Source organism: Panthera leo, chromosome A2 (assembly GCF_018350215.1).
Source record: "Panthera leo isolate Ple1 chromosome A2, P.leo_Ple1_pat1.1, whole genome shotgun sequence".
NCBI classification, from domain to species: Eukaryota; Metazoa; Chordata; class Mammalia; order Carnivora; family Felidae; genus Panthera; species Panthera leo.
Window position 1 is genome coordinate 10,255,449 of NC_056680.1, and position 24,427 is coordinate 10,279,875.

General features: G+C 50.7%; 1 protein-coding gene across 3 annotated transcripts; it reads left to right on the forward strand.

Moving 5' to 3' along the window:
* Positions 1–11,390: 11,390 nt before the first annotated feature.
* Positions 11,391–24,262, forward strand: CLEC17A (C-type lectin domain containing 17A). Of its 3 annotated transcripts, XM_042928707.1 has the most exons (12): positions 11,391–11,489; positions 11,636–11,713; positions 13,033–13,065; positions 13,162–13,212; positions 13,296–13,337; positions 13,497–13,538; positions 14,333–14,473; positions 14,559–14,621; positions 16,418–16,513; positions 16,725–16,876; positions 18,287–18,396; positions 20,576–24,262. In XM_042928707.1, exons 1-12 carry the CDS (start codon positions 11,450–11,452, stop codon positions 20,706–20,708), a joined length of 981 nt encoding a protein of 326 aa, XP_042784641.1. In that variant the 5' UTR covers positions 11,391–11,449; the 3' UTR covers positions 20,709–24,262. The 3 variants fall into 3 exon arrangements, with proteins under 3 accessions (XP_042784641.1, XP_042784642.1, XP_042784643.1); XM_042928708.1 differs by lacking the exon at positions 16,418–16,513; XM_042928709.1 differs by lacking the exon at positions 18,287–18,396 and having other exon boundaries at positions 20,576–20,704.
* Positions 24,263–24,427: the final 165 nt, after the last annotated feature.

Sequence of the window (24,427 nt, forward strand, 5' to 3'; positions counted from 1 at the left end):
CACCTGGCGGTCAGGCGGAGACAGCACAGGCGCAGCGCGTCCTTTCTAGGGATCACGTGGATTCCAGAAGGGGGGCTTCCAGCTTCTGGAAACCAGCGGGGCAGGCGATGAGGGACAGTGGGGCCAGGGGCCAGGGGCCTTTCCCTCCCCTCCCCGGGCGCCTCTGGTCTCCCGGGGCTAGAGCATAAATGAAAGTTATTTTTCATAGCGTACAGTATTTCCCCCAAAACACTTTTTTCCTCTAGAACTTTTGACTTTGTCTTAAAAACAAAACGAAACAAAAACAAAACCCTGCACGGTACTGGTAATATAATTAGCAAACATCAAAAGTTTAAATACAGTTACTCACAATCAGTATTTTAATTGATTAAATTGAATTCAAATAATCAAATAAAGTTATTTATAAATAAAAGTATTTAAAGCTGACATTTTAAATAAATCCCATTGGATGCTTTTGTAAAAATAAAATAAGATGCAATTGTAGATGCATTTCTACATGCATAAAATAAGATGCCTTTCTACCCTGGTCATGATCCCAGGGCCGTGGGATAGAGCCTGGAGCCTGCCCAAGATTCTCTTTTTCCCTCCCTCCTTCTCCCCCCACACTTTCTCTCTCTCTCTCTCTCAAATAATAATAATAAAAAAAATCTAGGGGCGTCTGGGTGACTCAGCTGGTTAAGCGTCTCACTCTTGATTTCGGGTCAGGTCATGATCTCACAGTTTGTGGGCTGGAGCCCCACCTCGGCCTCTGTGCTGTGCCCAAGGGCCTGCCTGGGATTCTCTCTCTCCTTCCCTCTCTCTCTGCCCCTCCCTTGCTTGTTTGCTTTCTCTCTCAGAATACGTAAATATTTTATTTAAATAAATATTTTAAATATTTCTCTCTCAGAATAAATAAATACTTTAACTAAGTAATAGCTTTATAAAGAAAAAAGATGCAATTCTACTAGTCCTCGAATGGCCACTCTAAGGAATGGGTATTACACTTCACGCTTGTTACATTAGGGCTTGCGTGTATGAAAATTTAAGAGTACAGAACACAGTTTAATGCCGCCGGATACACTTCTTGGCCTCAGCGTTCAACTGTACCAAATGCTGTGCATATTTGTTACTGTCCGGAAACCCGCACAGGCTCACAAAGAGGAGTCGTTCAATGGGCGCTTGGCAGTGTCTCGTGCACCTGGCAGAAAGGAAGTTAGATCATGTCATTACGGGCACCAGTGACAGTCACAACAAAGTTTATTACAATGAGAGGCAAAGGCCGACCGATCGGGACCAACACTCTTGATAAGAGTGCGCCCCGAACAGCCGGGGTACAGAGTTTTTATAACCCATCACATCGTTTAATCATCACCTGGGAACAGAACAAAGAAACAGTTTCCAGATGAGTTAGAAACAGTTGTCTAATGAGGTGTTTACTTTAGACTTTCTGCCTCTAAGTTGCAACCGGGTGGATCTCCTTGACCCTGCCTCTGATGCTCTTTTCTTTGAACTTTTGTTTCCTTAATTGGTGAAGCCTAATTTACAAGGGTATGAGGCAGTAGTTTACTAGAGCAAAGCAAGGCTGTTATCTCTTAACCTTCAGTGTCAACACAAAGCTGTTATTTTTCAAGCTAAGCATTAGCCCTACACTACAATTTAACCCTTACAATTCCTCCGCTGCAACCCTCTCCTGGTCCCTCATTTCATACGGAGTAAAAGCTGGACCCAGCCCCAAAGGGTCGGACTCAGGAGGTATGGGGTGGGTTGCCAGAATCTGCATTTCTAACAAGTTTCCGGGTGTTGGCGATGTTGCTGGTCTGAAAACCACCCTTGGGGGAATTGCTGAGCTGACTTCCACGTGCTGACACGGAGAAGTGGCCGCAATACGTTATTAGGTGGAGAAAACAGGCTCTCGAGGATGGACCCACGGTGTCTGAGACTTCCTTTCCAGGGCTACTTGGTACCTGACCCGGGAGCATGACATAGAGTTGTGATTCTTGAGCTCTTTCGGACTCCAGGGGGCAGCATTCACATTGCAGTCTTTCTGAACGGCGCTCCTGGAATTGTGCAGTGCACCATCTGCACAGCTGTACCAGGCAGCCCAACCTTGTTCTGGATGTCTCTCCTCCCCCTCCCTTTCTCTGGGCTTCAGCTGCCTACCCAGAGGTGACGGGCTGCGTAAGCGTCTATGCGGTCAGCAGATGAATAACCGGAGAGCGTGGTTTGGAGGAGTCAGTTAGGTGGTCGCGCGAAAAGCGCTCACTGCCTGGTATACAGTAGGCGCCCAGTACTTGCTTGCCACTATTACTCGTGTCCGGGCTGCACCCTGACGGGAAGGCAGGAGGCGGGGAAAAGGAAGCCGCGTTGCAAATGGAGCGGCGCGGCCAGGAGGGGGCGCTCTCGCGCCCTACCGCCCTCCTCCATAGCAGACCCTGCGGGAGAAGAGGTACCTTGCTGAGCTTTGCTCCCTCCGCAGGGAGGGTGAAAGAGTTCCTCCTTGGAGCCGATGGCCCAGCGGGTGAGACAAGGTCACGACTCAGCCAGTGAGAAGCCAGCACACTTGCAACTCCAGATTTGTTCCAGCGGACTTTTTGTATATAAGAGGCCCTCCGACCCCCTCTTGCCTTTATAGAAGAGCGGGCCTCCCCTTGGTTCTCTGGACTCGCCTGTGGTTTGGCCGCACCTTGCTCACCCCGGGGTGCGATTCTCTGCTTTTCCCAAACACACTCATTTTGCTGGTCAAATAATTGGCTGTTTTATTATTATTATTTTTTTTTTTCCGGGTTACCAAAGGGCAACCAGAGAGAAAGCTCCTGGAGCAGTCATTTCACTGGAGGCTGAAGGGTGGGGGGAAGGGGCCCATTTTTGTCCCGAGGGCCGTGGACTCGAATATCTCAGTGTGGCCTGTGCATACTCAGAGTTGGGACCTGGGGGAGATGGTGTCAGGGGGACGGTGGTATGACGCAGCCTGTGGCGGGGTGAGGAAGGGGCCGGGCCTTGGCCAACGGTGCCACGCAATCTTCCTGTTTTTCTCTTCTAACCATTTGACAAAGAGACTTTCCGGTGTCCCCTGCCCCCCCCCCCCCCCCATTACGCTGGTTCACTGCTCACAGCCCCCCACCCCTCCTTCCTGCTTCCCTTGCCACCCTCTCCTGCCTCCTGTGGCCTGCCCCAGGCAGGTGCTGTGTTAACATTTCGTGAGCAGAACAGTCTCAGAGGCCCAAGTGGGGCGGAGAAGGAAATTGTATGCCTTGCCACGGTCTGCTGGATGGGAGATAGGAAGCTTTGGGTAATTCGGTTCAGGGGGAGGAGGAAAAACAAGGTCAGTGAGGCCTAGAAAGCCCCTGGGGCAGGCCTTAATCTGCCCACGGGGCAGAAAAGATGGCATCTGTAATCTGGCCCTGGAGCCGCCCTGGGATTGCGGCTGCCTGCGGGGAGGTTGGCTGGTTGGCGTTGGAGGGATGAGTGAGGGGCTTGGCCTCTTGGGTGGCCTTCATCAGGGCTGGGCAGGTAGGCCAGTCACTCATTCATTCAACAAACACCCATTGGACACCTACTGTGTGCCGTGTAGCAGAGCTGAGCTGTTAATGGGGGGCAGACAGGCAAAGGACAAGAGAAAGAACTGAGGGATATGGAATGTCAGATGGTGATAACGATCACGGAGAATTATAAAGAATGGAGGGTTTGGAGAAGGGCCGGTTGTTAAAGAGACGCTCACGGAGAAGGGGGACATTTCCTGTTTTTTTGAACACACCTCAGGGCCTTTGCACAGCCTGGATTCCTCTTCCACCAGATAGCCAGCCATTATCCGTGGCCTTCCTCCACGTCCTCCAGTCTATTCCAGTTGTCAGGCTTTTCCCCGATCACCTTTTTATTTTATTTATTTTATTTTATTTATTTTTAACATTTTTTTTGAAGTTTACTTCTGACAGAGCGAGCGAGCATGAGCAAGGGAGGAGCAGAGAGAGGGAGACACAGAATCCGAAGCAGGCTCCAGGTTCTGAGCTGTCAGCACAGAGCCCGACGTGGGGCTCGAACCCACGAGCTGTGAGATCGTGACCTGAGCTGAAGTCGGACGCTCAGGCACCCCACCTTTTTCTTCTTTTTAAAAATTGAGATATAAATGACACATGACATCGTATTAGTGTCAGATGCGCAACAAAATGCTTCTACGTATGTGTATATGGCAAAGTGATTGCCACAATAAGTCTAGTTCGCATCCACTCAGAGTTACAATTTTTTTCTTGTGATGAGAACTTTATGTATTTATTTGAGAGCGAGCGAGCGAGCGAGAGAATTCCAAGCAGACTCCACACTCCGTGCAGAGCCCAACATGGGGCTCAGTCTCGTGAACCCCGAGGCCATGCCCTGAGCCAGTATCAAGAGTTGGATGCTTAACCGATGAGTCACCCAGGCGCCCCGAGAAAGACGGCTCTTTATGAGTGTTCCCTATTTGGCTTCTTGTGAACAGTGTTAGTGAATGGATGGGTAGGCAACCCTGTAAAGAATGTAGAGAATTGCCTAGAAAGATGTTTCCAAGAGTGTTACTTGGGGGAAAAAAAAAACGACCCAAAAAAAAAAAAAAAAAAAAAAGGACTCAGCAACTTTTTTTTTTTTTTCAACGTTTTTTATTTATTTTTGGGACAGAGAGAGACAGAGCATGAACGGGGGAGGGGCAGAGAGAGAGGGAGACATGGAATCGGAAACAGGCTCCAGGCTCCGAGCCATCAGCCCAGAGCCCGACGCGGGGCTCGAACTCACGGATCGCGAGATCGTGACCTGGCTGAAGTCGGACGCTTAACCGACTCTGCCACCCAGGCGCCCCCAGCAACTTTCAAATATACCCCATCCCCTGCTTCAACATAAGCATCCGTGCCCTGTGTCGCCCCCTTAGCCCTGCTTTCGCTGCACCCCCTGCAGTTTGATATGGCATCCTTTCACTTTTCGTCAGTTAAAAATATTTTTAATTTTCAACTTCCTCTTTGACCTGTGGGCGTGATTTAATTTCCAAACACTTGCGGGTTTTCCAGATACCGTTCTGCGAGTTCTAGTTTAATTTGCGTCCGGTCTGAGAACGTGCTCTGTGAGATTTCCATTCCGTGATCTTCCTTTGTGTTGTGTTGTTGTTGAACAAGGTATCCCAGTACCCTGGAATGTAGCGTAACACATAGGGAGTTGTGGGATGAAATGAACAACTGAATCCCCGATCCCCATTGGGCCTATCAGAAGACCTTTGCTCAGAGATGTTGTTCTACTCCCCTGGGGTCACGCAGCAAGACTGGGGCAGAGCTGGGGTCAGCCTGGGCCCGTGGCCTTATGTATGCCCAGTTGATGGGACTGGATTCCTCTACTAGGTCCTGAGCACCCACTGTGTGGCCGGCCCTGAAGGATGGCCTTGGCCGTGTGGCCATTACCAGCTCCCAGCGAGACCATCTGGCCTTCGCCGCCCTGATCTTGCCCCAGATCTGCTCACCTCAAGGGGGGCCCTGGGTGGGGCAGAGATGCTGTCAGTCCTCTTGGCTGGTGCAACCCCACCTTCGTCCCCTCCCTTCCCTCTGACCTCACACATCCTTCTGGAGCCTTGTGGTCCAGGGTGTGCTCAGCAGACAGGCTCCTTTTCTCAGATGAGTCTCTATTTCCCCATCTGTAGAATGGGAACGGCTGTACCTACGCCTCAGGCAGGTTGGGGAAGTTTTGCACGTTACTTCTTGCAGTGTAATGGGGAAAGCCCAGCCCTTGGGGTGAGCTTTCCCTGGAGAGGGAGGCTGGTCTGCTGCAGCACCGCCCCCCCCCCCCCCCCCCCCCCCCCCGCCCCAACTTCAGCCAGGGCTGGGCACACGCCTTCCCCATGTGCTGGCGAAGATTTTCCGCTTGTGGAGACTGTGGGTTGCTTATATTGATCTGGGAGGCAAGCAATTCTATTTTAAGTTGATGTTGTTCTGAATGTCTGTTACAGCAACCCAACCTAATATCCTACCCTGTGCACATGCCGGGTGTGATTTCCTTGTTGCTTAAGCCTTAAGCCAGTTTGCGTTTCAATGCCTTTTACTTTTAGCAGAAAGCCCTTATGAGGGGGGGAATTGGGGTCTTGCCCCTTGCGGTACGGCGTGGTTTCCTATGGTTACCATGGCAAATCCCCCCAAATTTAGTGGCTTCGCACAACAGGAACGGGCTCTTTTACAGTTCTCGAGGTCTGAAGTTCAAATTGTTCGATGGGGGCTGAACCCAGGTGTCAGCAGAGGATCCCGTGGGAGAATCTGTTTGTTTGGTTTTTTAAAATATTTTTATTTCATTTATTTTTTTAAATGTTTATTTATTTTTGAGAGAGACAGGGGAGGGGCAGAGAGAGAGGGAGACGCAGAATCCGAAGCAGGCTCCAGGCTCCGAGCTGTCAGCCCAGAGCGTGACGCAGGGCTCGAACTCACGGACCGTGAGATCATGACCTGAGCCGAAGTCAGATGCTTAAGCGACTGGGCCACCCAGGCGCCCCCCCCTTTTTTTTTTTTTTTTTGCCTTTTCAAGCTTCTAGACCTGCATTCCTTGGCTCATGGCCCCTTCCTGCGTCTTCAAAGCCACCAGCATGATGTAAAGCTTCAGAGGAAGGAGAGAGACACTTGAGGCACAGACACACAGGGAGAGGCCGGGTGACCACGGAGGCAGACACTGGGGGGACGCGGCCGCAGCCAGGGAGCACCAGGAGCCCCAGATGCTGGAAGAGGCAAGAGAGGATCCCCTCCTAGAGCTTCTGGAAAGAGCATGGCTGTACCAAAACCTTGAGTTCAGACTTCTTTCCCGCCAACGCCGAGATAAAATAGATGTTTCGTGTATATTCAGGGTGTGCAAACTGATGATCTGATGTACGTGTACATTGTGAAATAGTTACCATAACATATCCATCACCTTCCAGACCCATTCTACGAAGCCAGCGTTACCTTGGTTCCCAAACCAGACAAAGACCCCACTCAAAAGGAGAATTACGGGCCAATATCCCCGATGAATCCGGATGCAAAAGTTCTCGACAAGATACTAGCAAACTGAATTCAACAGTACATTAACAGAATTTTTCAGCCTGATCAAGTGGGAGTCATTCCTGGGCTTCAGGGCTGCTTCGAGATCTGTGAATCAATCAGTGTGATACACCACATTGATAAAAGAGAGGACAAGAACCAGATGATCCTCTCACTAGATGCAGAAAAAGCATCTGACAAACCACGGCATCCTTTCTTGAGAAAAATCCCCGGGAAAGTAGGGATAGAGGGGTGTCACCACTCTCACCACTGGTGTTCAACACAGCGTTGGAAGTCCCAGCCTCAGCAATCAGACAACACAAAGAAATAAAAGGCATCCAGATTGCCGAGGAAGGAGTCGAACTTTCACTCTTCGCAGATAACACGATACTCTAGGTGGAAAACCTGACAGGCTCCACCAAAAACTGCTAGAGCTGTTACCTTACAGTTACTAGTTCCCTTTCTTTCTTCCTTTCTTTCTTTCTTCTTTCTTTCTTTCTTTCCTCCTTCCTTTATTTTTTTCTCTTTCTTTCTTTCTCTTTCCTTTTTTTCTTTCCTCCTTCCTTCCTTTATTTTTTTCTTTTTCTTTCTTCCTTCCTTCCTTCCTTTCTCTTTCTTTCTTTCTTTCTTTCCTTCTTTCTTTCTTTCCTCCTTCCTTCCTTTCTTTTTTTCTTTTCCTTCCTTCCTTCCTTCCTTTCTCTTTCTTTCTTTCTTTCTTTCTTTCTTTCCTTCTTTCTTTCCTCCTTCCTTCCTTTCTTTTTTTCTTTTCCTTCCTTCCTTCCTTCCTTCCTTCCTTCCTTCCTTTCTTTTTCTTTCTTTCTTCCTTCCTTTCTTTTTTCTCTTTCTTTCTTTCTTTCTTTTTCTTTCTTTCTTTCTCTTTCTTTCCTTATTTCCTCCTTTCTTCTTTCTTCTTTCCTCCTTTCTTTCTTTCTTTCTTTCTTTCCTCCTTCCTTCCTTTATTTTTTTCTTTTTCTTTCTTTCTTTCTTCCTTCCTTCCTTTCTTTTTTTCTCTTTCTTTCTTTCTTTCCTCCTTCCTTTATTTTTTTCTCTTTCTTTCTTTCTTTCCTCCTTCCTTTATTTTTTTCTCTTTCTTTCTTTCTTTCTTTCTCTTTCCTTTTTTTCTTTCCTCCTTCCTTCCTTCCTTTTTTTCTTTTTCTTCCTTCCTTCCTTCCTTTCTCTTTCTTTCTTTCTTTCCTTCTTTCTTTCTTTCCTCCTTCCTTCCTTTCTTTTTTTCTTTTTTTCTTTTCCTTCCTTCCTTCCTTCCTTCCTTCCTTCCTTCCTTTTTCTTTCTTCCTTCCTTTCTTTGTTCTCTTTCTTTCTTTCTTTCTTTTTCTTTCTTTCTTTTTCTTTCTTTCTTCTTTCTTTCTTTCTTTCTTTCTCTTTCTTTCCTTATTTCCTCCTTTCTTCTTTCTTCTTTCCTCCATTCTTTCTTTCTTTCTTTCCTCCTTCCTTCCTTTATTTTTTCTTTTTCTTTCTTTCTTTCTTCCTTCCTTCCTTTCTTTTTTTCTCTTTCTTTCTTTCTTCCTTTTTTCTTTCTTTCTTTCTTTCTTCCTTCCTTCCTTCCTTCCTTTCTTTTTTTCTCTTTCTTCCTTCCTTTCTTTCTTTTTCTTTCTTTCTTTCCTCCTTCCTTCCTTCCTTTCTTTCTTTTTTACTCTTTCTTTCTTTCTTTCTTTCTTTCTTTCTTTCTTTTTCCTTCCTTCCTTCCTTCCTTCCTTCCTTCCTTCCTTCCTAGAAGATCCAAGATCTACCCTTATAGCAAATTTCAACTACACGGTACAACATCATCAATTATAGTCACATCATTGTACACTGATTCCCCAGAACTCATTTATCTTACATAACTGAAACTCTGTTCCCCTTAAGCAACACCTACCCAATTTTTGCCTCCTCCAGCCCCTGGCAACCACCTGTCTGCTTCTATGAGTTCCACTCTATGGAGGGCAAGGGCAGAAGGCAGGCAGACCAGAAGGAGGCTGTTACTGTAATCCAAGCAGACGGCTTAGACTGGGAGGTCAGACCGGCTCAGAAGCTGGTCATATTGTGAAGGTACAGCCACCCAGGATTACTAACAGATTTGCCAGATTTCCAATATCTAGGGTATCTAAAAAACCAGCCCAAACTTAGTGGCTAAGAGTCACTTCAGTGACAGTCACAGATTCTAGGGGACAGGGCATGGTAGGGACAGCTGGTTTCTGTTCCACAGTGTCCGGGGCCTCAGATAGGAAGATTCAATGGGCTGGAGGTTGAATCTACTCTACAGTGACTCTACTGTCCTGGGGGCTGGAAACATCAGGAGGTGTCTTCACTTGCATGTCTGGCACCTGGACTGGGACAGCCTGAAGTCTGGCCTCAGCTGGGACTGTTGAGCGAACACCTCCATACGGCTTGGGTTTCCTCGCAACATGGCCGCAGGGAGCACGTGTTCTGACACAGCCAGGTGGAGGCTGCATGGCAGCTGTCAGCCACACCACATTCTGTGGTCAGAAGAGAGTCACTGCCACTGTCCCAGATTCAAGGGGAGTGTTGGACTCCTTGGCGGAGTGGCGAGGTCACGTTGCATGAGCACATGTAGGACAGACAGATACTGTTGCAGCCATCTTTTGAAAATTCAACTTGCCAGAGCCATGAAATGAGAGAAGAGAGGAGTCATGGGTGATTCTCAGGCCGTTGGCCCCAAAGGCTGATTGCAGGCCTTTGGAGAAACACAAGGCAGGCTGCCCACTTGGGCAGAATGCTCCAAATGGCTCCAGCCTGGTTACCCCACTGTCTTCACTTGGCTCTCAGGGAACTCCCACATCTGTGCTGAACCAAAAGATGTGGCCACCCTTCCTGCAGCCCCTTCCCACAGGTCCCTGGTTTGGGATCGGAGTCAAAACCTCATCCCTTGCTTTACCAATGAGGTGGACAGACTTCTCTCTTCAACTCTCACTTTTTAAATAACTTCCAGTCCATGTCAAGCTCAGGGTGAAAAACCTTCCTTTGCAAGTTCTGTGCATGTGATGGTGGTGACCAGCCTTCAGGATGGCCCCCGATGATCCTCACGTCTTGGTGTTCACGCTCTCATGGCGTCTCCTCCCGCGACGACTCGGAACCGGTCGGGGTGAAAAAAGATAGCAGCGGTCACAGCTTGTGACTTGTGCGGCCAAAGCATCCAAGGTGGCATGGCTTCCACCCTGGCCTGTGCCACATTGGGAGGACGCTCCATTGGCCCTTTGGAGAGAGCGCCCCATCTTGGAAGCAGATCTCCCAGCTTCAGCACAGAGACCTTGGCCCCAGGGAGCCTCTTGACGGGATATGCGAGATCCCGGGGAAGAACCAGTCACCCAGCCAAGCTGCTCTTGAACTCAGCGCCACGGAAACTGCGAGCTAATAAATGCTTGTTGTCGTTTACGAAGCTTTGGGGTAATTTGTGATGCAGCCAGAGATAACTGAGCCAGGAACGTGGAACATGGAACGTTCGCTGTGGAACGTGGGAGTACTTAGCACCTATCACTTTAGCATTTTGTCGCAAATGTCACTTCCAGGAGGCCTTCCCTCTTTATCTCTCTACACTAGCCTCTATCCTATCCCTCACTCTATTTTATTGTATTTTATTGTCATTAAAAAAAAAAAGTTTATTTAAGTGATCTCTGCTCCCGACGTGGGGCTCGAACTCATGACCCTGAGATCAAAAGCTTCATGCTCTTCTGACTGAGCCAGCCAGGTGCCCCTGTTTTATGTCACTTTTTAAATGTTTGTACATTTTTGAGAAAGAGAGCATGAGCGGGGGGCGGGGGCAGAGAGAGAGGGAGACACAGAATCTGAAGCAGGCTGCAGGCTCTGAGCTGTCAGCACAGAGCCCAACGTGGGGCTCAAACTCACGAGCCGTGACCTGAGCTGAAGTCGGATGTTTAACCAACTGAGCCACCCGGGCGCCCCAGGAGAGAGAGTCCTAAGTAGGCTCCACGCTCAGCACAGAGCCCGATGCGGGGCTCGAACCCACGAGCTGTGAGATCATGACCTGAGCCGAAGCCGGACGCTCGACCGACGGAGCCACCCAGGCACCCCTACGTGATTTTATTTTAATAATACTTGGTGACTATTGGAAATAAAATAAAAAACCGAACCACTTATTTCTATATTGATTTACTAGCTCAGTGTCTGTTGTGTCTTGATGGCAAGTTCCACGAAGGAAGGAGCTTATCCGTTTTTTCCACCCAGGGCTTGGTGCTCAGATGCAGGCGTTGCCACTTCTGTGCGTGAATCCAAACTGGGGCGAAGGATGTGTGCGTCTGTGTGTGTGTGTGTGTGCGCGCGCACGTGTGTGTGTGGGGGTTTGGGTGGTTCCCCCGAAGGTGGATTTGCATGTACTTGAATTTTAATGAAAAAGGGAACTGAGAGAAACCTCAGGCACCTGAGCAGGAGGCGTCAGGGGCAGATGCCATCCGGTCCTCTCTTCTCAGGCTCTCGTGTTAGCTGTGGCCATGCACATGTATACCAACTCTGGATGCCAGGACCTGCCAGGTATGGCCCTGGCCGGGCTGGAGCTGGGGGCCAGCCAGGGATGGTCGGGACCCAGATTACGGCATCCCCACCCCGCGGCTAGAAACCGGGGCCCGAGGGACAGAGGAGGGGATGGGCTGGGCTCTCACTCGCCTCTCGTCTGGAAGGGACCAGAGAGGAGGAGGAGGATGGCGATGATTACGAGAACATGGCACCCCCCTACAAGGATCTCCCTCCCAAGCCAGGTAAGAGGACTCCTCAGAGGCCGGGTGCAGAAAATGTGTGGCCTGTGGCCCGAGGGAAGCAGCGGCCAGGGGGCATTAGCTGGGCGTTGTAGACGCACGGTCAGCCTCCTGTGTGCCCAGCCAGACGCGGCGATGACAGGTGTCTCTGTGCCTGTGCCCGGCCCCGGAAGGCCTCCCTGTCCACTGGGAGGGGCGGTTCTGGGCACAGCCCCCGGTGAGCAGGTCCACGAAGGGATGGCCCGAGAGAATGGGGGAAATCTCCAGGGGGAATTGAGGGCTCCGCTTGTAGTGGTGGGGAGACTGGGGTCGGGGGGGGGGTATTGGGATGGGGCTTAACGGATGAGCTGGAGTTTGTTAGGCAGAGGAGCCTGGTAGAGAACTGGTGGGTGCATAGGTCCTGAGACACGAAAGCTGGTGCTTCATAAGCAGTGAGTGGACCCTCGACTCCCAGCCTCCTCACATCCACACTCTAGGAACCAGATTTGCCTTTAGGCTCCGTGCCTGGCCCGGGTCTCGAGAAGAGTCTGCTAAGTGGGTATAAAAGGGAAGGCTTCGAGGCTCCCCTGAGGGTCGACTGCTCTGTGCTGGTGTCCTGGGACCGTGGCCGGTCCCTGTAGGGCAGGGCGCTGCACCCACCGCTTCTTAGTCCAGTGAGAGGCCGACCCGGGAGGTGCCCGGGGTTCCGAATGAGGCAGGGGGGGCCCTGGGCTCTGCGGCCTGTCGGCTCCCAGCTCCCACTTGGTGTCGACACAGTCCTCAAGCCCACCTCCAACATGGTCCCCACCCATTCGATCTTCAGTGCTACCCCTTCCCCGAAGTCGGCCCCTTCCCCATGTCCGATTTCCAGCTTTATTTCCAAAGCCACAGCCGTCCCCCTTTCTTCCACAGAACCACGACCTAAACGGCGTTTCCTCCCCATCCCCTGGTGCAGGGATAGTCCCACCCTTCGTCCGGACCACATCCCGCACCGCAACCCTGCTCCCGTGTCCGTCACCGTCCCCCCACCCCATCCTCAACCCAGCCACACCCGTGACTCCATCCTTAGCCCAGACTCAGCCGTGTCTTTAACTTACGGCGAACAACTGCCCCAGTTTTTCCCAGGGCTGAGTGATTTCCTGGAACGTGGGGCTTTGAGGTTGAAAACCGGGCAAGTCCCGGGCGATCCAGGACGGCTGGTCGCTCTAGCTCAACCCCGGTTCCATTCTCATGCTCAACCCTGTCCCTCACCCTCCACTTGAGCCTGGGCCCTGGCTCCATCACTGCCTCTGATCTTTTTCCGGGCCTCACACCGGCTCTAACTCTGAACTTCTCTTCTACAGACTCGATGGCCCCACCGAGGCCTCCGAGGGCAGGTGAGTTGGGGCTGGGGGTACAGGAAACTCAGTGCTGCCTTTGTGCTGCCCTGGGCCTAACCATTCCTTTCCCTCCCTCCCCTCCCACCCCCCCAGGAAAGAAAACAGAGAACCCCCCACTGCCTTGCAAGTCCCCAAAGATCAAAGGTGAGAATCTGGGGCTGGGACCTTTCAGTTTACCTGGCTGAAGTCCTTGTCTGCGTAACCACTGTCTTTCTGGCCCCTTCCAGGTCTGGACCTCACCCCAGTCATCTGCACATCTCCTCCACTGGGTGAGCGGTGGGGAGAGCCTTTCAGAAGCCTGCGAGGGGACACCGGGAAGCCCTCCAGTTCCCTAGGGAACAAATCGGATGATATGGGGGAGGTGTTGATCTTGGGATGTAGAGTCTTGCAGCAACTTGCGAATAAACGCTTCTCTCCCTTTCTCCCAGGTGTCAATCCAGAATGCCCTCCGTTCCAGCCGTCCCTAGCCGGTAAGTCCACATGCCCCCCAGGTGTGCCCCTCTCTTCCTTCTCATGGTAGCAAGTATCCTTGAGTCAGACCTATAGGTCCAGAGGGAGACCCTGGGGCAGAGAAGTGTCTCCTTTCAGAAGGTCCTCCTCCCTGAGTCTAAACCAGACTCGAGGGACCCAGGGTCTCTGCTTGATTCTCCTCAGGCCCCACCTCCTACTTGCATAAAGCATGGGAAACATTCTCTGCCCCTGATGCAAAGGTCCATAAGCTTCCTAGAAGGGGGAAGCAGCTTGGGCAGGGGCTGCTGGAGAGTATAGGGCAATGCATCGCAAACGTTAGGAGCTGCGCTGGGTCCAACTCATGCACGACCTCGCCAAGCCCTCCGTTTACTTATTTGCAAACCGAGAATAATAGTGACATCTACGTGATAAGGGTGAGGATCCAGTAATAAGGGTGTGACAGGATGCTTTGGCACACGGCACGTTCTCTCCCGTGTTCTGGGTTATGTTGTAGTCGTGTTAGGTTGCGGCGATGGGGTTGGATTTGAAAATGGAGATGGGATGGGGGTGGGGCTTCATTTGGAGATGGGGAGGGGGCTCCGTTTGGGGAAGCGATGGCCCTGAGGCACAGCATGTGCTCTTCTGGGCCCCTTCAGGGTTCTCTTCCCCTGACCCTCTCTCGCCGACGCCCTCTGGTGATCCAGTCATGACCACGGATCTCTGTCTCCCCGCTCTTGGAGAGAGGCTCGAGTGTCTCTTCCTCACTCTATGAAGCATCAGCACTGGTCTCTGTGTCCCCACTCTCTTCCCCCAGCCACCCCGGGGTCCCAGCTCAGTCAGAAGTCCAGATGTCCTGGGTGCTACCAGGAGGAGAGACTGGTGGTGTTCCTGTGCCTGCTGGTGGTGGTGTCACTGCTCCTGGGCTGCACTGGTCTGGCTGTGACCCTTATCAAGTGTGAGTAGGAAGGGGATGGGGCCTGGGGAGACGCTGAGCATGGGGCGTGGGGGGGCCTGGGCTCAAGATGGACTCTTCCTCATAGACCAGGAGGTGGTGGGAGAGCTGAGAATGTTGACCTTTCAGCAGACGGCATGGCAAGCAAGTGGTGAGTGCTTTGTTCCCTTCATGTTATGCATATCGAACGCCCAACGTGACCCCTCAAATGCGACCCCAAGGCCACTTCCGATCCTGCCTTTGCCGGGAATTGTGTAGGTATCGGGGGACGGGTGGGGTAGGGAGCACATCAGGCACCGTTCCTGTCCTTGCACAGCGTGTGCGTGAGCGTGTGTTTACGTGCATGTGTGCGTCTAGATCGCCACTGTCCAATATGGCGGCCATGAGCCACTGTGGCTATGGGACAAGTAGGCTATTGGACACTGTGGCTATGGGACACTTGCAGTGTGGTCATTCTGAACGGAGATGGGCTGTGAGTGTAAAACACACACCAATGTCAAAGACTTGCTCCAAAAAAAAAAAAAAAAACAACAATGTAAAATATCTCAACAATATCAAGAATAATAATCTTTAATACTGGTTACCCATTAAACTATTTTGACTATATTGGCCTAAGTAAAAAAAAAATAACACTCAAATTATTTTTGCTCGCTTTCTTCTGACTTTTAAAAAATGGGGCCATTAGGGACGCCTGGGTGGCTCAGTCGGTTAAGTGCCTGACCTCGGCTCAGGTCATGCTCTCGCGGTTCGTGGGTGCAAGCCCTGCGTCCCCCTGAAGCCTGCTTCGGATTCTGTGTCTCCCTCTCTCTCTGCCTCTCCTCAGCTAGTGCTCTGTCTCTTTCTCTCTCAAAAATGAATAAACATTAAAAAATTTTTTTTTAAATGGGGCCATTCGAAAATTCAAAATTATGTATGTGGTTTATATTCTACTTCTGTTGGACAGCACAGGTAGTAAGAAGCGTTTACCAAATTATCACCCAAATGAGTATAAAATCCCAAATTTCAGCGAATTGCCCAAAGGATGCTGATTCTATGAAAAAAAATATAATAAGGGATCTTTGACCTTATCTTTGGGAAGGTCATATAGGGCTTTCCTAGGGAAAGAGTGCTGTAGCTGAGTGAGGGAAGGGAAAGAATTAACCACGTGAGGGGCAGAGGGCTTCAGGTGTGTGCAAAGGCCCTGTGGCAGGAGGCAATGTCGTAAGTACAAGGGAGGAGTATGGGGCAGTTGGATGGGTGAGAGGTGATGGTGGCTTGGACGAGGGTGGAGAGAGGTGGGTGGAGTAGAAAAGCTTTAGTGGGTAGAGAGACGGAAGGGTGTCCGGCTAGAAGTGGGCAAGTCTGGTGTGGGAGCAGTGGGAATACTTAGTTGTAGAAGAATCTCCTGGGCTAGCACAGCCTTCGCCATGTTTGCCGAAGCCCGACAACTGTCGCATGTTGCATTCAAGCCACGCTTCTGCTCGAAACCCACTGGTGGTGTCTCACTGCCCAAAGTCTAAGGCGAAACTCCAGGCTTAACACTCGAGGACCTGGACATTGGCCCTCACCCTACTTTGAGCTCTGGCTCCTGTGAGGTTCACCTTGACCTCTACCGCTGCGGCCTGCCCCAACATGTCTGCTTCTGTAAAGGTGGCCCCGGCCTGCTGAGCCTCCCTCCCTCTCTCTCGCGGATGCTGAGTCACTATCTTCCTGCAAAACCCACCTCCTCCAGGAAGTCCACCATCCCCACTCTTCCCCAAGCCCCAGAGCTCAGTCCCTCCTCTGAGCCACTCTGGGACTCTCTCTGGGCACTGAGCACGTCAGTCTCGAGTTCTAGCACCACCCGCTAGAAAGAGGGTGCAGTGAGGAGCGTGGGTCTCGCCTCTTTCTGGTGTTTGCAGTCAGCGGTGGGTGGATGGGTAGATGGGGGTTTGCGTTACTAACCTTCCAGCCCATCCTTGCTGACAGTGACTGGCACGGCAGGGCTGGCTGGCCTGAAGAAGGATATTGACCACATAAGAACTAACACCAACCAGTCCCTGGTAGAACTTCGGGGCTTATTAGGTGAGTGGGACTTGGGGAACTGCCCTGAGATGCGGGACGTGACCGTGCTGGCACGTTGCACAAATCCCCAGGGGGGTGATACTCAGTGCAGTTAACTCGAACGGTGTCCCCTGGAGATGAGCAGTGCGCAACCCGCACAACTGTGTATGGCACACCGTGTACATGACCCCGGCTCTGGGGCCATGCTGAGAGCATACTATTCTGTCCCTAGACTGTACCAGGATCACCTGCCCTGAGGACTGGCTCCCCTTTGAGGGCAAGTGTTACTACTTCTCCCCAAGGACCAAGTCATGGGATGAAGCCCGGAAGTTCTGCCAGGAGAATTACTCTCACTTGGTCATCATCAATACCATCAACGAACAGGTGAGCTATCCCCTCCAAGCCCTCAAGAGCCAGCAGGTTTCACATATCCTTCCTGGATGGAGAGAAATTGGAAGTGCTTTTGAGCCACGAAGACTTTTTCTTTTTTAAAATGTTTATTTATTTATTTTGAGAGAGAGAGAGAGAGAGAGAGCAGGGGAGGGGCAGAGAGAATCTCAAGCAATGTCAGAACAGAGCCTGACGTGGGGCTTGATCCCACGAACCATGAGACCATGACCTGAGCCAAATTCAAGAGTTAGATGCTTAGTTGACTGAGTCGCCTAGATGCTCTTAGCCACTAAAACTTTTTTTTTTAATTGTTTATTACTTTTGAGAGAGAGAGAGAGAGAGAGAGAGAACAAGCAGGGAAGGGGCAGAGAGAGAGGGAGACACAGAACCGGAAGCAAGCTCCAGGCTCTGAGCTGTCAGCACAGAGCCCCACGCGGGGCTCGAACCCTCGGACCTCGAGATCGTGACCTGAGCTGTAGTCGGCTGCCCAACCGACTGAGCCACCCAGGCGCCCCCGCCGCTAAGCCTTTTAATAACAAGGTTAAGAGGACAGGCTCTCGTTGGGTTCAAATCCCAAGTCTAGGCATTCTCTCTAACCCGGAGATATCGTCACGGCTATTATATTCCTTCCGTTCTCCAGGCTGTGTTCCAAACACCTTGCGTCTTACATTAACGTCCTCACAACAACCTTGTGAATTAGCGTGCGAGTCAGGAGGGGTCACGTGATGCCAAGTAACCGTCCCCGTAGCTCGATGAGGGACGCGTGGGTCCTGCTGCGCTTTGAGGTGGTAGGAAAGCAGTTTCACCGGCGAAGGAAAACTGGCGTTTCGTAAGCACCTGCGATGATTTGGTGCTACGACGGTGAGAGGGCCAAGCCATTTGCACACGGTAGACATTGCTTGTACTTCGCAGATGGGGAAACCGAGGCACCGGACGTTTAAGAGACTTGCCCGTGGCCATGGACAGCTAGCAAGTGTCAGAGCTGGGATTTGAGCCCGGGGGTCTGCATGGTCTTTTCCCATCCTTTACCTGTGTCATTATTTTCAAGCAGATTTCTTGTAGACAACATACAGTTGGGTCTTTTTTTTTTAACTGTTCTTTATTTTTGAGAGAGAGTGTGCGAGCGAGGGAGGGGCAGAGAGAGAGAGAGAGAGAGAGAGAGGGACAGAGGATCTGAAGCAGGCTCTGGGCTGACAGCAGTGAGCCCAATGCGGGGCTCGAACTCACAAATTGTGAGATCATGTCCTGAGCTGAAGGTGGACGCTCCACCGACTGAGCCGCCCGGCCGCCCCGGATCTTCTTTTTTAAATTCAGTCTGACAATTTCTGGCTCTTAATGGGTGTTTTTAGACCATTTACATTTGATGTAATTAAGCTGATGGCTGAATGGAGTTTGTACTTGCAGAAGTTTGTGGCCAAGGCTCATGGCTCTCCACGGATCTACTGGCTGGGGCTGAGTGACAGGGACTATGAAGGGGACTGGAAGTGGCTGGATGGGTCACCTGTCACTCTGAGGCAAGTATTGAGGGCCCTTGGGGTCTCTGCCCGCCATGGTCTTTGTGCAGTCCAAGCCAGAAGATTCTTTAGAACCCCAGACCAGGCTGGATAAAGGAGGCCCAAGGGTGCTTTTTTGCTCACAGGGAATCTGGTCCCTGTACCTCTAAAATTTTTCTCCATTGCGGGGAGCCTGGGTGGCTCAGGTCATGATCTCACGCTCCGTGAGTTCGAGCCCCGTGTCGGGCTCTGTGCTGACGGCTCAGAGCCTGGAGCCTGCTTCTGATTCTGTGTCTCCCTCTCTCTCTGCCCCTCCCCCGTTCATGCTCTGTCTCTCTCTGTCTCAAAAATAAATAAACGTTAAAAAAAAAATTAAAAAAAAAAAGTTCATCAAACTTTTGTAATTTTGTTGGTTTAATTGTAGATGAAATGGAATCCCAATTTAGTATTAATTTGCATTCTCTTATAATGACTGGAGTTGGATATGTTATTTTTTTATTATTTGTATGTTTTTTAAAGTTTATTTTGAGAGAGAGCGCAAGCAGGGGAGCAGGGGCGGGGCAGAGAGAGGGAGAGAGAGAGAATCCCAAGTAGGCTCGTGCTGCCAGTACAGAGCTCGATGTGGGGCTCGGACCCACAAGCCATGAGATCATGACCTGAGCTAAAATCGAGTTGGACGCTTCACCGACTGGGCCCCCCAGGTGCTCCTGGGTATCTTCTCATATGTTTAATAGACACAGGTATTAACTTTTCTGTGAAGTGTTTATTATATCATTGGTATATTTTTACACTGGGATTTTAGTTTTTTTCTTCTTTCTTTCTTTCCTTCTTCCTTTCTTTCTCTTTCTTTCTTTCTTTCTTTCTTTCTTTCTTTCTTCCTTTAAATGTTTATTTATTTTTGAGAGAGCATGAGCAGGGGAGGGACAGAGAGAGAGGGAGACATAGAATTTAAAGCAGGCTCCCGGCTCCAAGTTGTCAGCAGAGAGCCCACAGAGTCCGATGCAGGGCTCGAACCCACGAACTGTGAGATCATGACCTGAGCCAAAGTCAGAAGCCTAACCGACTGAGCCACCCAGGCACCCTTCTTCTTTATTTCTAAGAGCTCTTTATATATTAGAAATATTAGTGTCCTGACAGGGGTTCTCATTTTTTGTTAAAGATTCCTGGAGGAGGGCACCGCTCTATAAATAGCAAAGACATGGCATAGTGGGGTGCTGTGAGGGCCCAGCTGAGACCCCCTCATGGGGCTGGTGCAGCCCTCCCCCGGCAGAGGGAACTGACTGCTGAAGGCTCACGGATGTGCTTTCCCTAGAGAGTTGCCCTCAGCTGAATGGAGGCCAGCTCCCTTAGGAGGTTACTTCAGCCCACAGCCAACGAGTGGCTAAGAGAAGCCGGGACCCTTTGTCACAAGTCGAGAGAACTCTGTGGTGCTGTTCACACTCCAGAGCTCCTTCTTGGATCAGGCTGAGGCAAGACCAGGCTGAACCCACATCCGGGCTCAAGGTCTCCCCCGCACCATCCTGCTTCTCGCACTCCTCTCCTGAGGGCATCCCTTAGTAAATCCCATGCACCCGAATTGCCAAATCAGGCTCTGACTTAATGGAAGAGACTTGAGATACTCCAATACCTGGGAGGTTGGAAGGATTCCAAGAAGCGTTCTTTGTAAGAGGCAGAAACTGACCAGATGTAGGAAACGGACTCAGGAGCAGGAGACCGTCCTGGTGAACCGGGAGGCGGGGCTGAATTAAGACAGACAAGGTGGGGGTGAAGGGGACAAAGTGGCGGCTTCAGGTAATTCTAGAAAGCTGAAGAAATGGCTAGGATGCAAGAAAGAGCCTTGAACCGTGAGGGCCCTTCCTCCCCCCTCCCCCTGACTCCCTGATATTCTTTCTTTAATTAATAGACTTTCTTTTTTGCCAAACAATTGAGCAGAAGGTACACAGTTTCCTCTGTCGTTACCATCTTGCATTTTGGGGGTGGCACGTTTGTTACAGACGATGAACCAATATGGATACATTCTGATGAGCTGAAGTCCTCGGTTCACATTAGGCTTCGCTCCAAGTGTTGTGCATTCTGTGGGTTTTGACGCGTGTATGTTGTCACGTATCCACCGTCGCAGTATCGCATAGAGTGCCCTGAAAAAAATCCCCTGTGCCCCACCTGTCCATCCCTCCCCAATGCCTGCTTTTCCTCTCTGCAGCTTTTGGGACCCAGAGGAGCCCAACAACATCAACGATGAGGACTGTGCCAGCATGAACAAGGGTGGCACCTGGAATGACCTCTCTTGTGACAAAACGACCTACTGGATTTGTGAGCGGAAATGTTCCTGTTGAACCCCACGGCTGAGGGTGGGGGGGGGGAGTCCCTACTCGAGTGCCCCTTGGCTCTTGGGGATGAGAACCTCCCGCCCTTCCACGGAAGACTCTGCCAGTCTGTGAACCAACATGGATGGACCTACGATGGAACCGGCAGCTTGGATGGAGCCAGTCCCATCCTTGGGTGCAAGCGAGAGCATTTCTAGGGCGACTAGAGGGCTTGTGCGATCGGATGATGTCCTAGTCTATTCAGGCCGCTGTACCAGAATACTGGAAACTGGATGGCTTACAGGCAATAAGAGATTTACTTGTTGAATTTCTGGAAGCCGGGAGGTCCAAGGTGAAAGTGCAGTGCTTGGTGAGGGCCCACTTTCTGATTTGCAGAGGGCCATCTTGCTGTGTTCTCTTATGCTGCAAGGGGGGAGAACTCTCTGGGGTTCCCGTTATAAGGAACAAAGAGTTCCACCCTTATGACCTGATCGCCTCCATCGCCTTGAACCATCACATTGAGGGTTAGGGTTTAAGATACGAATTGGGCGGGGGACACACAATTCAGTCTGTAGCAGGTGGCGAGCTGGCGGGAGACCAGGTCTTAGACATTGTCTCCCAGCTCTGGGGGCTGGAGGAAACTCACCAAGTCCTTGCTCCCGGCTCCGCGGAAGCAATCCTGGCCGCGGGGGGCTCCGGGTCTGATAATGACTGAGCTGGAGCGGAAAACTCCCTGGCTCTTCTGAACCCTGGGGTGCTGGCCCAGGGCTCCCTTACTGCCTACCTGATGTGGAACAGCTTCTGGGAAAGCAGGTGGGGAAAAATTGTTCTTGACAAAGCAACTTTCTCAATGTCCCAGGTGAGGTTTGCCTGACCTAGGGGGGCAGAATCAGGCCTCTGCCAAGACTTGGCCTGTGAAGCTTCCAGAAAGGCAGACCACCTGAGAGGCAAGCCCGCCCCCTCCCCCAATGTGTGGTCAGATTCCCAGGACAGTGGCGGTGGCTACCTATGCCTGCACCTGCCTTTAGGCTGTTGGTGGTTTGTAAAGATCTTCGATGAATGATTCACTTTTACTTGCCGTGGACCTTCCTGGACTATTAGCTCTTGCCGTGTGAGAGCTTCTCAAAATGTCAGTTCGATGTGTGGCCCTTGCCCAAGGTGACGGTCCGCTGTGGAGGAGGGCGTGTTCCACAATAAAGCACCGTAGACTGGCTTAAATGCGAGAAGTTTACTGTCTCCTCGTTCTGGAGGCTGAAGTCTAAGACTGGCGGGTCGAAGTCTTTGGTTTCTGGGGAGGTGTCTCTCCTTGAGTTGTATCTGGCCCTCGGCTCCCCGTGTCTCCACATGGACTTGTCCTTGTGCGTATCTGTGTCCGAATCTCTTCTTCTTATAGAGACACAGGTCATATTGGATCAGGGCCCCTTGCAATGACTTCGTTTTCATGAATCACCTCTTCAAATACAGTCACATGCCGATGTCCTGGGGGTTGGCACTTGAACACGTGAATTCTGGGGGAGAGCAGGACAGCCTGCAATACCCTCTAATGGACCGGTGCTCTGCCCAGTGATCCTGACCATCAGAAACACCCTCGAGGGGAGGCTGGTACTACCCACAGCTGAACACAACGCAGCAGGGCAGACCCTTTGGACAATCCCCCAATCGTATCCAAAGGGACGTGGGCATTCTCCAAACTGATCAATTGCTTGATCAACAACTACCCTTGGTGAGTAGCTGAATCCTCGTGTTGACTGAGAGCAGGGGATCGAGGCAAGGAGGCTCTGGGCAGAGGGGCAGTGGGGGCGGTTAGCGTTCACTTCCCTTCCAGCCCCCCTCTCTCCTTGTCTCCTCCCCCGTCTACACCTGTCCCTAACTCACCAGGACTGAAACCAGCCTCCCCGACAGCCCATAGACTATAGCGTGGGTGGGTATCCAACCCCAGGGGGCCGTTGGTCCAAGGGACTGTTTATCTGGGGTCAGGGGAAGTTCCTGCATCTCAGAAGAGGAAATGTGAGCCTCCTGCAATGTGTTGAAAAATGGAGAAGCAGGGGCTGTGGTCACATCTTTGGGTCATGCTGGGGTGTTCCACAGTGGGGCTAGCTCAAACCTATCTCCCTCCCACATCTCTCATGATTGTCTAGTTTTAGGTTGACAGATAAGTGTGAAGGAGGTCCCCTTTACCACTTTGGGCGTAAGGGAGCAAAGGCTGGGCATTTTTGGTGCATAAAAATAACAAAAGTCACCGTTTATCAAGCATGTACTGTGTGCTAGACAGACACACGACTCTGTGAAGTTGGAACAACTACCAGCCCCATTTTATAGCTGGGGAAACTGAGGCTTGTCCATTGTCATCCAGTGGCGCAGCTCATATTGGGACTCAGTCTGCGCCTCCAATGGTTGATCTCTTTCTGCAGCACCTGCCACCTTTCAAGGGACTGTCTGTAAACTCGAATTATCCCTGAGACCCCAACCTTGTAGCTCTTGTCTCAGCTGGCAGTCATGGGAAGGGAACAGTGTGGTGTGATGGAACCACACCACTGTTGATAATAACCTGTGCGGTTCTCCTGGGGCTATGATGAAAATGCGGATGAGAGGAAGGGTAGGAAGAAAATTAATCTATTCTGAAGAGAAAACTAATAGGATTTGCTGCTGGAGTGAATGTGGGGTGTGAAAGAGAAGAGTAAAGAATTACTCCAAAATTTTCAACTAAAGGAACAGGAAAGATGGAGTTATTATTACCTAGAGCTGAGGAAGAAAATAATGCTTGTGGACACATTTATTTTTGTTTTAATTAAAAAAACTTTAAGTTTATTTACGGAGACTCGATAACACATCTTTGAACACAGCTTGGACTGGCTGCCTTTCTTTCTCTGACTCCCGTCTTCACATTCCTGCTGGTGTTTCCTGGGATCACCTCCAAAATAAAGTACTTATGCTCGAATCCTTGTCTCAGAGTTTGCTCTTGGGGGAATCCAAATCGAGACACTCTGGGACAGGAGAAGACAAGCCTGTGGTGTTGGTTCTGGCTTGCCTGGGCTGGAGGGGTTTCTGGGATGTGGGATGCTCAGTGCTAAAGCAGGGAAAGTACTGGGCAAACTGGGATGAGTTGACCACTCTTATAGGACGATCGTGCCAGAGAAGCCAAGAAGACAGAGCTTAAGAAGCAAAGGGGACAATGCATATGTAGATCAAACCATCATGGAAAATTTGCGTAGATCAAACCATCATGGACACTTTACGTAGGTCAAACCATCATGGACAATTTACGTAGGTCAAACATCATGGACACTTTACGTAGATCAAACCATCATCGACACTTTACGTAGATCAAACCATCATGGACAATTTTTATGTGTTAATTATACCTCAATAAAGCTGGACGAAATTGAGATACTTGATTATGAAAAAGAAAAAGAAAAGAAGACCCGTGCAATTAAGGGTGACCCGAAGGTCAAGTTAGAAAAGACTGGGAAGTCTCCATCCTTAGCAAAGAGGAAGCATTTGGGACATTGAGCCGTTCCTGGGTGTGTTGGAGGCAGAAATCAGACTGCAGTGGTTGAGCAGTGAGGGGGCGGCAGGAAGTGGGGATAACAGAGCGTAAACAACTTTTCTAGAATGTTGGGTGGAGAGAGAGAAAGGGAGAGAGAGAGAAGTTAATGCAGCAGAGAGGATTTTTTTTTTAATTACATCGAATGGACCTGAATGCCTCCCCCCTACTCTTCCAAAACCCCCTATCATTCCCATGTCAGATC